The sequence below is a fragment of the Vigna unguiculata genome, chromosome 5 (genome assembly GCF_037176805.1).
Source record: "Vigna unguiculata cultivar grain cowpea cultivar isolate G323 ecotype 2 chromosome 5, ASM3717680v1, whole genome shotgun sequence".
In the NCBI taxonomy this organism is placed as follows: Eukaryota; Viridiplantae; Streptophyta; class Magnoliopsida; order Fabales; family Fabaceae; genus Vigna; species Vigna unguiculata.
This window is the reverse complement of record NC_140796.1, coordinates 17822187-17836661: the sequence shown is the minus strand read 5'-3', so window position 1 is coordinate 17836661 and position 14475 is coordinate 17822187. Positions and strand designations below refer to the sequence as shown.

The 14475-nt window shown below is 30.7% G+C and overlaps 1 protein-coding gene across 1 annotated transcript; it reads left to right on the top strand.

Moving 5' to 3' along the window:
• Nucleotides 1-855: 855 nt before the first annotated feature.
• Nucleotides 856-1989, top strand: LOC114183230 (maternal effect embryo arrest protein). Its single transcript, XM_028070164.2, has 2 exons — nt 856-1095; nt 1230-1989. Exons 1-2 carry the CDS (start codon nt 1088-1090, stop codon nt 1807-1809), a joined length of 588 nt encoding a protein of 195 aa, XP_027925965.2. The 5' UTR covers nt 856-1087; the 3' UTR covers nt 1810-1989.
• The last annotated feature ends 12486 nt before the right edge of the window (nt 1990-14475 follow it).

Sequence of the window (14475 nt, the reverse complement as noted above, 5' to 3'; positions counted from 1 at the left end):
CCTACTTGAGACTAATAAAAGTATGAAGACCAAATTGAGATTTTAGTAAAATGGAGTATTTTAATCTTAATATAATTAAAGAATATTTAACTATTATTGCAATACAATTTTTTAAAAACATATAAAGTAAAATAAAAATAAAATATATAAAAAAGTTATTTATAATTTTCTTATTTGTCTAACAAAATTATTTATTAAACTACTGGAAAATATTTTGTTTTTTAATTTCTTAATACAAATATACATACATAATTCTAGATGAAATACAGGTTTAATTTCTACAGTTACTTGTGAAAATAATAAACTTTTATTTATCTTTTATTTTAAGAATTCAAAATACAATTTCAAGGATAAAGTTCTAAAAAGAATACTTTTAAAAGTAAAATTGTAAAAATAATAATTTATGAGTAAATTTTCTTAAAAAAAATGTAAGAAGCATATATTATTAATGGTTATAAATCTATCTTATTGTATAAAAGGGTATATGGTTGACAACTATTTTGTGTTATATTCTTAACTAGAAAAATTTATATTTTAATAAATAAAATAAATTCTCTCTGTTATAAAACAACTATATAATTTTTGCCTTAAAAATAATTTATATATATATATATTATTTCATTATTAGTCTAAAAAAATTATATATATTTCTTTAATGTTATTTTCCTAAGATTTTATATATATATATATATATATATATTCTAAAACTCTATTATTTTAATTTTATAGTATTATATTTTATAAAATTATGAATTCTTAAGACTGCGTTATTTTGAAGTAATAGAAATTGGGGTACACATACATACCTTCCTCCCATATCTTTTTGGCAACTTTTTTGTAAAGATTAGAAATGAAGAAGACTCCTTAATTTGACGTGTTTCTTTTAAATGCGGTCTCATTTCTTTTTCAAATTTCTTGCATATACCTTTCCTTTTCAAAGCACCCCAAAAGCAAAGCAAAACAAAGCTAAGAAGCCATCCATCCAACCAGGCACTGAAAACCAAAGCATCTCCCTCTTCGCTAAGCAAACAATTTCCGTTAACCCTAAAACCCAAGCCACCTCTTTCTCCACCGGCATTGATTCCCAATGGACGAGTATCTCTCTCTTCTTTCTCTCCACGCACATTTTACTCACCGCCAAATTATTTTCTTAATCGCTTCAATTTCTAATCCAAAAAATTTGATCTTTTTGAATCTCTTCTTTTTTTCCTTCGATTTGATTAACGCAGATCAGAGCAGTACCCAAAGGAGTTTTACCCGAATGATGGAATGACCAGAAGGGTGTCTTCTTCTTTCTCCTCCTCCACCACGAGCGTCCATGTCACCGCCTTGGACGGCTTGGTCAACGTGAACTCCCTCTTCACGATCGCCGTGTTTGTGGGGCTCTCCCTCACCACGCCGGGGCAGCGCAGCCTGGAGAGCCGTTCGGCGTGCGACGCCGGCACCGACATGGCCAAGAAGCTCCTCGTCTTCGAAGTGGTGTCGTTTAGCTTCTTCCTTTGGTCCTCGCTGGTGGCGCAGGGGCTCAAGCTGGCGCTCAACTTGCTCAACAGCAAGGACACAGACGAGGCCTTCCGGGCCCACATCAACCTGAAGGCCCTGAGGCTGGGCATGCTGGGCTCCGCCATTGGGTCCGTCATGGGCTGCCTCTTCCTGGTGTTGTCAATGGTCAACGTCATCCAGATCCGCCTCGGTGTGCTCTCCTGCGGTAGCAAAGCCGCCGTGCACGCCGTCACCGCCATGGTCGTCTTGGTCTCTTCAGCTCTCGTGCTTTATATCTCCACTGCTATCTATGCCTTCACTCACTGAAACCATAAAAATTTGTCATTTGTGTTTTATATGAAATGGTTCCTTTTTAATGTGTTCGCTTGAATCGGTGATGGGGTGAGCAAGTAGGGACTGGGGAGAAATATTTTATTGTGTTTTCTCTCTTTACATGTTTTCAAAACAAAAGAAAGAAAGAAATATTTACTGACAGTTTATTTTGTCTGCCTTGTGTTTGATTATTAGTGTTGTGAGGAATTTATTTCAATGGGACCCAAATGAGAAGTGTTTGGGTTATAGTTTACTTGGATGATGTACGATCTGGTTAGGCTGCATTTTATAGGTTTGGGATAAAGTTGGCAAACTTAATTTTGGAATTGTTTTCATTTTGCAAACTGAGGATGTAGTAGGAACTTGGTTTTGCATTAAAGGGAACTTGGTGTAATGTAAAATATAAGTGTGTGTATATGTAGTTTTGAAAATAGCTAAATAGGTTATGAAACTTAGGTTACTTTTCAAACTGAGTTTGGAGCATTTTGAATAAAACATGTTTGAAATCTATTCTAACGTGGTGTGGTTTGGTTTAGATCATGGGTTTGTTCAAATTGATGAAGGTTGCAAGAAATTTTCTTAAGTCAATGGTGTATTTGGTGGGGTCTGATTCTCTTGTGGAAGAAGATTCGAGAGCAAAATTTGGTGGTCATGTTTACCGATGGAATTTATTTTCACTGAATTGAGCTTCCAGTGGACTCTGCGGTTGCAGGATTTTGTAGAAGTTTTGCACTGGTTAGAAGATTGTTTTGGTTGGTTAAGTTAGCAATTGGCAGATGTTTCTTTGTGTGATTAGATATCTGGTTCTTGTTTTCTGTTAATTAACATGATAAATGGCTTAATTAAGTTCTGGTTTTCTGAGTAGTGTTCTGTTTGCTTGTAGTCAACCTTAATGTTGTTGTATTATGATTGAAATGGAATAGATTAATGCTCAAATGCTTAGGTGATGACATTTTTATTGGTCAAATTCTAGCTTATTGTCCTGGGGTTTGGTCAATTGATCTGTCTAAATTAAGATAATGCAGACATTCGTGTAAGAGCATTCAACTATGTCTTAATTTTTACGTTTTGATGAAAGGGTTGACTACATGAGAAGTTTAGATTTTGTACCGAGGTTGGTGAAAGGGTTTTGTTGAGGAAGCCACAAAATGGAAAATTGATAATTGTGGTGGATCCTTAATGGGACTTTGACTGAATTAAGGATCTGCTCCGAACTGCAGTAGTGGACTTATGTTTCGCAATCTATAGTTCAGAACATTGCTTTAGTTCAGGTTTTCATTCATATACTTTTGATTCTACATTATCAGCATACTTATCAGCAACTTTAACGGAAGAATGTGCTGAAAATAAGTTGGTTCTAATTTGCTTGGAGCCTGCCAAGGGATAATGTTATGGTCGACTAAGCTAGTTGCAATTGAAATTCAAATGGAAGTTATGAATATCATGAATGATTTATCAGGGTTTCCTCTGAGATCAACTTGGTGTATTCGGAGGTTCAAGCCTGTAATGCTACAACATTTCAACAACTATTGGTGCTGGTTAAGTAGCTCTCTTAAGGCTAGGGTGAATTTTAGAGTGTTTGTTTCACAAAATCATGTTATATTTTTATGAATCATATATCTTGGAATTTTATTTCTATTTCTATTTATATTTACATTAAATGTGAATAGTCTTTATTTTAAGTTGTTTAAAATTTCATATGTTCTATGTGGATAATACAACTCAGGATAATACAACTTAATGAATTTTTATTTTTTTGTAAGAATAAAGTATTTCAGTTAATATCAAATTCGAAAATTCATTTTTCAGTCCAACAAAATCGACAAAATTCTACCTTGAAATGGTTCTAACCTACATCGAACATATACAAAATTTAAACAATATGAACTATAGCAAAATTTCAAAATTTTGTTTTTTTAATGAAATTTAATCTCACAAATACGTGAAATTTTAATTTAAAAATACTACCCAAACAATATATTTTTATTACTTTAATCAATAGCAATTTACAACACCCAGGAAATAAAACTTATATTTATTCTTCTTTTTGTTTTCTTTCATGATTTAATTCTACTTTTGTTTGATTAGGGGGGTAAATGGTTAATGTGTGATGGAGTCCCTTGCATGAAGGTGAAGAAGAGAACTCTATGGATGAGTTTAGAGAAGATAAAGGAAGGTAGCTAGAGGAGATGTTTCAATCCTCTAGCTCAATTGACTCACAAAAAGTAATAGGAGTGAAGTTTTCTCATATGCATCTATTATTTAAAAGTTCAAGAGTGATTACAATAGTATAAAATTTAGGCTTTTATATGAAAGTAAATACACATAAGCATTCTTAGCCCTTGGATGAAAAATGCATTCAATCTTGGCCGTAGCTTGGAGAAGGAGCAATGCTCACGGCCATTGGATGATGCCTTGAAAAAGAAGGAAACATTCCTAGCCCTTGGATGTATTAGATCCATGAAGTGTAGGAAGGAATGTTGACTTCCACTTAGTCCACCTTGGACCTTTGGTAGCTCACGGCCAAATCTCCCATTGGGCTTAGTCAAGTCCAATTTTAGCAATTCAACTACACGTTGTTTAACTTATTATTCTAAAAAAACAAGGCCTAAACAATTAGCCAATATTATTGCTATTTTATTGTTCTTTGATATACCTCTTTAAATCTTCACATCTTCTTTGGCCCATGTGAAGAGTGTGAGAAGCCCATGTAGGTTTGAACCATCTTGGATGAAGCTCATTTAGATCTTTTTAAGCATATCCATTGTTATTGGGCCTTTTGATGGGCTTGAACTTGAAAGTGTACCTTGCTTAATGCTAGGCTTGTTGGGGTCACATCAATGTACGATGCTAATTCTCAAGTTCAAGTGATAAAATAACTTTGATTATGACTTTTGGATCCTATTCAATATAAATTGGTTATTCTGCTTAGTAACTCCTACTAATTTGGATAAAAACAGTAAATGAAAATAAAGACTTAAATTAACGACCAAAAGTTATAATAACCTACTTTCGGTGTTAACTGAAACTCAACAATGAGGTCATAAATATCATCTGAAACTTAACAAAGAGATTCCACTTAACTTTTCTTGGTATTTCAAGATACATTTATTTCCGAAGAAAATTTGACGGATATAAATTTTATAAATAAAAAAAATGTTATGATTTTTTTTATTTACATATTTATTATTTTTAATTTAAATATATAAGTTCTTATACATAGACTAAAATTAGACCGACAAAATATATTGCATCAACACACTAGACAACAAATTTGATTTTCTGTAATTATAATAATATAGACTTCATTTATTACTTTTATAGTAATTTTAAAATATTTAGTAGTCGTAGTCTTGAATAAAACTCTATTTCATATTACTAATATTTATATATGATTTAAATAAAAGTTTTCAAAATATATTTCAAATAAGATATTGCAAGGAATAAAACGACGAAATAAACAACAATAAACAAAGGTAAGAAAATTTGTAAAAAAAAAAAAAAATTAAATGATAAATTTTTTGAAAAATGTTAGAGGTAAATAGACGAAACAAAAATAAATGCAAAAAGAAAACAAACACTAACGAGAGAATTGAAGAAACAGGATAAAATAAAAGACTAAGAAATTAATGTACAAAAGATATAAATGGCAAGAAAGATAAACAACAAGAAATTATTATTAAAGGTAAAGGAAAGATTGGAAACAGACTAGTAACTAAGGTATTATTTTTGTTTTTCATTTGTCATTTGGAGTTTAGACATTATAGTGATTTTTTAGTAGGGTTAAATATGTTTTTGGTCCTTTAATTTTAGTGAAAGTTTGAATTAGTCTCTTTTCAAAACTTTGGAACAATCTAGTCCTTTATATTTATAAATGTGTGAATTTAGTTATTTTAACTAAATTTTGATAAGTTTATTTGACATTTCAAACGTATTTTTCAATTAACATTGAAGCGAAAATGTGTCAAACAATTTATGTAAAACTCACAAAACGCATTTTAAACGTTAAATAAATTTACCAAGATTTGGTTCAAATAACTAAATCTACACATTTCTAAAGATGATGGACTAAATTGTTCTATAGTTTCAAAGTGGGATGTATTCCACTTTTTACTAAAAATAAATGAACTAAAAACATATTTAATACTTTTAATATAATAAGTCGTTTATCACCTAATCTGTGACTACAAAAACTTATATATAGATTATATGTTTTTAAATAGTAATTATCTTTTACAAGATTTTTGTTATAAATTTGTACTATGTATGGTTATTAACACACTTGCAATCTTTTTTAAAATCTTTTTTAATAACATGTACAATTTGTAACATTTAGTGCTATGTATATTTACATTTATGGATAACGAAATTAAGTATTTTCTTGAAAAAAAAAAGCTCTTTTATGGTAAATCATTTTTTCAATACCTAGCTCATTATCTTGTGAGCTATTATTTTGACACTCTCCTTTACTTCTTTTTCCTTCCCAAAATTGAAGACTTTACATTCAATTTCATTAATGTTTTCCTTCTTAATGTTTTTTATGAACATTTTAATTAAAATTGATTCATATGTCGAGATTATTAGTATTGTCCCTACAATTGTCAAAAGTGAATCCAATTTCGCCTCCTCAACTTCATTCAACCATCAATTAAATCCAATGATGAAGTAAATAGTCTTAGAAACTATCATCCTTCTTTTCTAGAAATATTAGCTTTATGAATGTAAATTAATCTTGATTGGTAGAATTGTGTCATGTCCATAAACTAACTTTTATAGAAAGGTGTTAGTTGAGTCCTTATGTTATTTTTCGATAAGCCCCAAAGCTTAGGTCAAGGTTTCATATCAAGTTCTTGACTTGCTTGTAACATGTTATTCATGGCTTCCACTTGTGTTTTTCGATAAGCCACAAAAAGTGCTTGTAATTAAGTTAATAAAAACTTTATTCATCGCTTCCATTCAACCTTTTGTTTGGGTGTCGTATGGTTTCGAAATTAATAACTTTATATTTTTCGACTCTTCATATCTAATAATATTTTAACTTGTAAACATTGTATTTCAATCCATTGTAATTAATTGTGATATTCCAAATCAATATATAATATGTTAGCATAATAAGATGACTTTAGAAGTGGGATGTTAAATAGAGTCTTGACTCTCTATATCTAATAATCTTTTGACTTGTAAACATTGTACTTCGATCCATTGTAATTAATTATGATATTCCAAATCGATGGAAAATATGCTAGTGTAATAAGATGATTTTAGAAGGGGGTGTTAAATAGAGTCTGTAGATACTTTATACATTTTTGCACAAATATGGAATCACAAAATAATAGTGTAAAGGATAGATAACACACAAAATTTATATTGGTTCACCCTTAGTGCAATGGCTACAATCAGTCTCTTAAGCACCAAGCGTGAGAAGTTCCACTAGTCAAATATACTAATTTAATTAGAATACACAAAGCTCTTCAAGTTACGAGTATCAACCTCTTCAAGTATCACAAGTGTCAACCTTTCCAAGTGAGTACAAATAAAGTTCACTAGGGTAAATTTCACAATGTGAGGAATATTGCAATGGTTTTTCTCATAGACCTTTGATGGATTAGACTATTTTAATGGACATGATAAGCTCTTGTCTTTTTGAGTATTCCTTTCTCCTATGTATTCTATGTAGAACTATTTTTCTCTTATCTTCTGTGTATACCTTTTTATTTATTGTTTTGTATCTATCTTATTCATAACCTTGTTCCTCAATTTTTCTCTTCTAAATATCCTTCATTATCATGTCATTACAATCTTCTTGATTTTTTTTCTTACTAAGGAAAGTTGTGATATAATGTTCCAACACTTTTTGTTTCTTTCATTCTTGATTTTTTTTCTTTTTTTTTTTGGATTTTCTCTTCCATCTTGAATACAATCTTCATATCTTCTTTGGATTTTCATCCTTTCAAATCTTGAATCAATATATTTTCCTTTAATTATTGTCTCAAATTTACAAATTACTTTGTACAAGAAGTATTGATTTGATATTCTTTTCCGATGTTCATTTTTTTTTTCAATGGAAACATATAAAATATAATATGCAATACTTTATTTGAACATAATATTTGAGTATATAAGACATTTCTATGAATATTATTCATTTGACATGTATAAAGAATAATTTCAATTTCAAGATATGATTTGTTTATTAAATATTTTCTTTTCTTATTGAAATTATTCAGAAAGAATATGATTGTTGTTACCAAGATAATAAAAATAATATAAGAATACGTAATAAAGAAGTTAAAATCATAAAGCTTTAGATTCATCTATGTAGTTGTCTGATCTATCATCTGCTAATAATCAATTTATTATGAATGGTCTTATGGATTGTAATATTTTCTTTTGATAAGGTCTTGCTTCACTTCGTTTGATCGATTTGACTTTTAATCGTCTACTTAGTACATTTGTCTCATGAGTTTTCCCATTAGAAAGATATCATCTTTCCAATTTTTATTTTTTAGGTTAAAATACTTCGTTGCTCCTCATTTTTATACCAAAATTTCAATTTGGTCCTTGTATTTTTATTAGTCTCAATTAGGTCCTCATTTTTGTAAATTAGTATCAATTAGGTCATTTTCGTTAATGTAGAATTAACACCGTTAAGTAGGTGCCACGTGTCAGCTCCTCATTTTTTTGAATTTTTGAATTTTTTTTAAATTTTTATTTTTTTTTAAATTTTTAAATGTTTTTTTAAAATATTTATGCCACATGTCTCGTTTGTACGTTTGTAGTGTGCCACGTGTCAATCTAATATGGTGACACTTGTCAAATTATTATATGAATCTCAATTTGGTCTTTATATTTGTTAATTTGATTTGATTTCTGTCCCAAATTTTTTTAAAAAATTTTTAATTTCATGTGCTCCAAATTTAGACCAAATTTAATTTATATATATATAATGATGATACTTTTATTACAAGTGATATTTCTATTATATATTTTTAACAATATTTAATTTATTTCAATTTATATTTTACATTAAACTTTATCTAAATTTTATTTTAAAATTATAAATATATAGATTAATAAACTTGTATTCGAAATATTTGTGTAACATTCTATATCAACAATATTTTAGAGTTGGCTTAAAAATAACAATTTTATAAGTTTAAATGTAAAATTTTAAAACAATTTTATAACAAATTAAAATAAATATATTTAAAATTTTAATATTATACAATTAATATTATTAAAATATTTAATAAAAATATCAATTTTAATAAAAATAATCATAACATTATATAAAACTAAAATTTGGTCTAAATTTGGAGCGCCTAAAATTGAAATTTTTTAAAAAAATTTGGGACTCAAATCAAATCAAATTAACAAATATGAGGACCAAATTGAGATTCATACAATAATTTGACACGTGTCACCATATTAGATTGACACGTGACACACTATAAACATGACACGCGACATAAATATTTTTTAAAAAAAGTTTAAAGAATTCAAAAAAAATTCAAAAATTCAAAAAAAAAGAATTCAAAAAATTCAAAAAAATGAGGAGGTGACACGTGACAACTACTTAACAGTGTTAGTTTTACACTAACGGAAAGGACCTAATTGATACTAATTTACAAATATGAGGACCTAATTGAGACTAATAAAATACGAGGACCAAATTGAGATTTTGGTACAAAAATGAGGACCAACAGAGTATTTTAACCTACTTTTTAAGTCTTCTTGGCAACTCATGCTTGAGCCATCTAATGAGTCACTTTATCTTTGTTTCGCTTGATGAATGTTACTTTGAGCTTACATCATCTGATGGTGTTTGACTTGTGTCGCCTGGTCATTATCAATTTATCAATGTAACTTGACATAGTTATATCAACTTATGAGCACATGTTAGATAAAATGTGAATATATGAGGAACATTCATATATAAGTTGTTGGTGCAATTTTCTCTAGAAAGAGGAAGATTGAATAGAGCTTAACTCTTTTGCGCTTAATAAACTGAACCACTTAATAGAAAATAGATCAAACATTAAAGACAAATATAATTATCTATAAATATTTTTAACTTTGTAGTTTATCAATTGCATTTAAACAAAATAAACCATGCAAACCATAAATTACAAGAGCAATAAAAACAATTAAGAAAATAAAGAAAAATGTGTCAAATGAGGCCCTATAGATGCATGACTTAGAAATCATCTTATCAATTTATCTCTTTGTAGCATCTGATGGTTATAATGTTAGGGTTAGACGTTCAAGAACCCCACTAGACGAGATTGATAATAATGAATAAGTTTTGATATTAACAAAATCCATAATGAAATGAAAAATTAAGTCAAAATGATTAAAGTAAATTTATTCTACCAAGCCTAAGATACATAGATAACTTACACAAGGACTGGATAAAGAAAGGTTAGACTAAATCAAGTCATCATTAGACTATACTATGTACCTAGTAGATGAGACATTAATTAGATGTTATATATGAGATCTGTCAAGTTAAAATTTGTTTATAAACTCAGAAATTGGCAGCGCAATTAATCAAGATCAACACCAATCAATAGTACAGGCATGGTTACAACTCTAGATTACATCAAAACATCAAAATGCTATAAAAAGATTTTTCAAAATAATTTTCTTGAAAGATTTCCACAATTAACAACCAAGTAAAAGAAGATCAAACAAATACACAAAAAATTTTATACTAATTTACTCAAATTTGAGCTACATTCAATTTATCAAGGTAGCCTTAGCCTAACTTTGCTCTCTTTCAAAATTTTTACAAAAGCCACCAAGATTACACTTTTGAAAACACAAAAACTACACCAAGACTCTTGAATCCACAAGAATCTCAACAACGCATAACAAGACTCTCATTTGCAGATATGGAATCACACCACACAACACTCAGAAACTTTAGAAAGACTCAACCTTGGTGATGACTCTCCCTAGCCAACCAAACCTCTTTCTCCAAGTCTCTTACACCAACCAAAAGGCTCCAAGATTGTAAAAAACACTTCACGAACAACTGTAGATCTATATAGCTTAGAGAAAGAGAATTTTCCAAAGTATTCACACTAATTTTGCGCTCAAAATCACAATTGTTACTAATCTCTCCGAAAATCCATATTTTATAGTCTGTCTGTTAGCATATTCAACATGTTGATTTATCTATTCAATTTGTTGATTTTACTTGACTTAAGTGAAATCAGTTGATTGAAAGTTAATTCAGCTGATTGAATATGTTAATAACAAAATCATAGTAGCCAACCAATTAATATGTTAAAAGCCCATTTAACTGACTAAAAGACTACAACCAAACATAATACACCTAATATGTGTCAAATAGTCTTCATGTTAAGCTTCAATGTTCAAACTTTAAGATCTTCATGTTATAGCTAGATTAACCACACATCAAGCTTGATCAACACAAAATTTCTTAAAGTCTTCTTCAATCTATCATGCCTTCATCAATTTACTTTGCAATATCTTTATCAAATCTCCATGCATCAAACTCATTTGTGCTATCATTCATCACCCCTTTGGTTTACACCACTTGGGCTAGCTTTATCATCATTGTTCTTAGTTGCTTCATAAACTCTAAGTATCTTCAAGTTTACAAAAATTGATTTCCCACTAGTGCAACATAGTGTGAAACCAAAGATCAATCGTAGGGAAGACAAAGTGAATTTTGAATGATTTTTTAGTGTGTTTTATGCAAATGGAGGAAATTTGATTATGCAAAATTAAACAAACTAAAGCAACTAAAACTAACCTAAAATGAATGCAAGAATTGTAAACAAACTAGATGAATCTAGGCATGATACTAACCAATGCTTCTAAATGCATAGACTGTGGATTTTCATAATGCAACTATATGAACCTAATGTATATGCTTAAACTAACTCTAATACACTATATAAACTGAATTAAAACTACTGGAAAGGAAAATAAGAGATTCTATTTAGAAAATAAAAATATGGAAAAAGGCATATGAGTGCTCATGAATGCAAGGTGTAAGACACATTTATATTTAGAATTGAGTGGATGAATCAATGATTTGATTATGCAAAAATGATTTGAAATGGTTGTAATTAACTATAGAAACTTGAAGCACTCAAAACAATTAAGTAAAACTCGAAATCCCAAATTAAGAACTCTAATTAACTACTTTAACTTAGCGAAGCACAAAGGAAGTGTAACACCCTAGGCAGATATTTCTTGATAAAGCAAATTTTATATAAAATATGGAATTCAATAGTTCATATGGTTCCCAAGCGCGGGAAAAATTTAAAACTTACATCACGTGAAATAGAAATACTCCTCAAAAGCCTTATTACAATCCATAATTCAAAAGCCAAATAAAAGAAAACTACAAAATCTTTGAAAACAAGTCACAAAGCAATCCCTATAGCTAGGCTAGCTTTGCCGCTATGCATCAACGTCCTCACCTAGATTCACCTCTGCTCCCGTGTGACAAGTCACATGATCATCGCCAAACACTAACAGAAAGGGTGACCTAAAATAAACAATCATACATAAATAATGATAATTACACCCATCCCAAAGTAACTTAGCCATTTTCTTATTCATAGATTTCTTTGTACCATGTCACCCTCATCTCATAACCTATATGAGAGCAATGCACACCCAAATATAGTCTTAGGGATTATCATGCTTCCACAAACTTACCCACTTGTGGTCCAACTCTACGAACCTCGTCACTCGTAGTCCAACTCTACGAATCTCCCCGCTCGTAGTCCAACACGCATGAACACCTGGTATGAACCTCCTCGCTCACAACAACATCAAGTGTGAGCACGAAACATATGAACCTCCCCGCTCGTATCCCCACATAAGAGCACAACCAATAAGGACCTCCTCGCCCACATTAACCACGTGTTTCCAATTCCATTACGAACCTCCCTGCTTGTAATTTAATCAAGCATATCCCAGACCAAACCATCACAACCACCCATGCAAAACCTTCCGCAAAAAGCCCATGCCCTTGCATTATCGCAAAAAGCATTGCAATCAAACATACAAAATACCATTTAAGTATTATTACAATTCACATGCCACAAATTTCATCGTCACAGTTCCTAAGTATTAATCAAGCATAAACATTCATGCATTCCAAATTTGAAAATATTACATCAATTGAGTGTAGCAAGGAATATACATGGAATATGGGAACCTATGTAAAAGTAGTCCAATCATCATATAATTATACCAACCCCAACAATACCTATGATATTTGTAAGACCCAAGAAATTTAAATAATTAATTAAATAATTATTTAATAAATGCGGGTGGTAGAATCCTTTAAGGCATTTAATGCGGATTGTAGTGAGTGGAAAAGTACTAGCTTAAATGGTTGAGAGTACTTTATTATGTGAGAGGACTTGGGTTCAAGTCCTATGTATGCCAATTGTATGATATTTTATTATGTGTATTATTTTCAATGAGATGTTTTAATGTGATTAGTGATAACATAATCCTAAAATTATAAGAATTATCATGAAACGTGTATTGGTTGAATTGGTAGTGCATTGACTTTGTGATTGAGTGGTTATGTGTTTAAACCTTGTTGGGAATAAATCTAACTTTCTTTTTGCCAAAATTCCCTTTGGCATGGAGATGAAAAGGCAGAGTAACCCTAGTTGCCAAGAGAGGCAGCCTAATGTGTTGAGAGATATTCTGTAATGGTTATTGAATAACCATTAAACCAAATTCTAATTTAATTTTCGTTTTAGTGGATTAAAGGGTAATTAAGAGAGCATTAACCTTGAGGGAGAAGGGAATTAGAGAGAGTGAGGCCTGAAATTTTCGTGTGAACCACTGGGCAGAAGATTCTTAGGGAATTCGAGCTAGTGGCAGAGAAGAATTGCAGTAGAAGCCATTGTTGGAAAAGGACCAAAGGCTAGGAGAGTTTTGAATTGAAGGGCACACACACCAAATTCGAGTTTTAGCAAGGAATCCAAGTAAGGGGAGTTATTTTCGTGTGCTTTTGTTCATATATGATGTACTATGCCATGTGTGTACCCAACTGCATGAAAACCCTTTCTTTTTGCGTTGTTTTTCAAGGTTTCTAGGTTTAACCCAGTTCTGGTTCTATCATGAACTGCCTGGCGGCGAGGTGTGCCCGCCAGGTGACACGACGTGAATTGGGTCTGTTTTGTTGTGTTTAGGAATTTTATGGTGTTGTGATTGTTCTACTAGGAGTGTTATATCTATGTGAATGTTAAGTTGTGCATTGTCGCAGTTTTTTTGGGAGGTTGTGATTAGAATTGTAATTATATCTATTTTTGATTGAGAACCACCTAAGTGGGGTGAAGGATGCTTCATTACTGATAATAAACATCCTCGATGATTTTGATGAATTGGTATGATGTTGGGGTTGATTGTGTAACTGGGAATTAAGTGAGTTGAGATATTGGTGTGTTGAAATTGGCTGGATTTGAGGAATTCCAGGAAAGGGGGATCGCAGGTCTAGGGAGCCTAGGTTTTCACCCATAATCTGATATGCCGCCTGGCGACTAATGAGATGCCGGTAGGCGATAGTGGCGTAACAGTGATGTTTTTGGAATTTGGTTAATCAACTTTGAGAGAAACTGACAGTGAATTGAGTTGTGAACTAATCGTGCATGA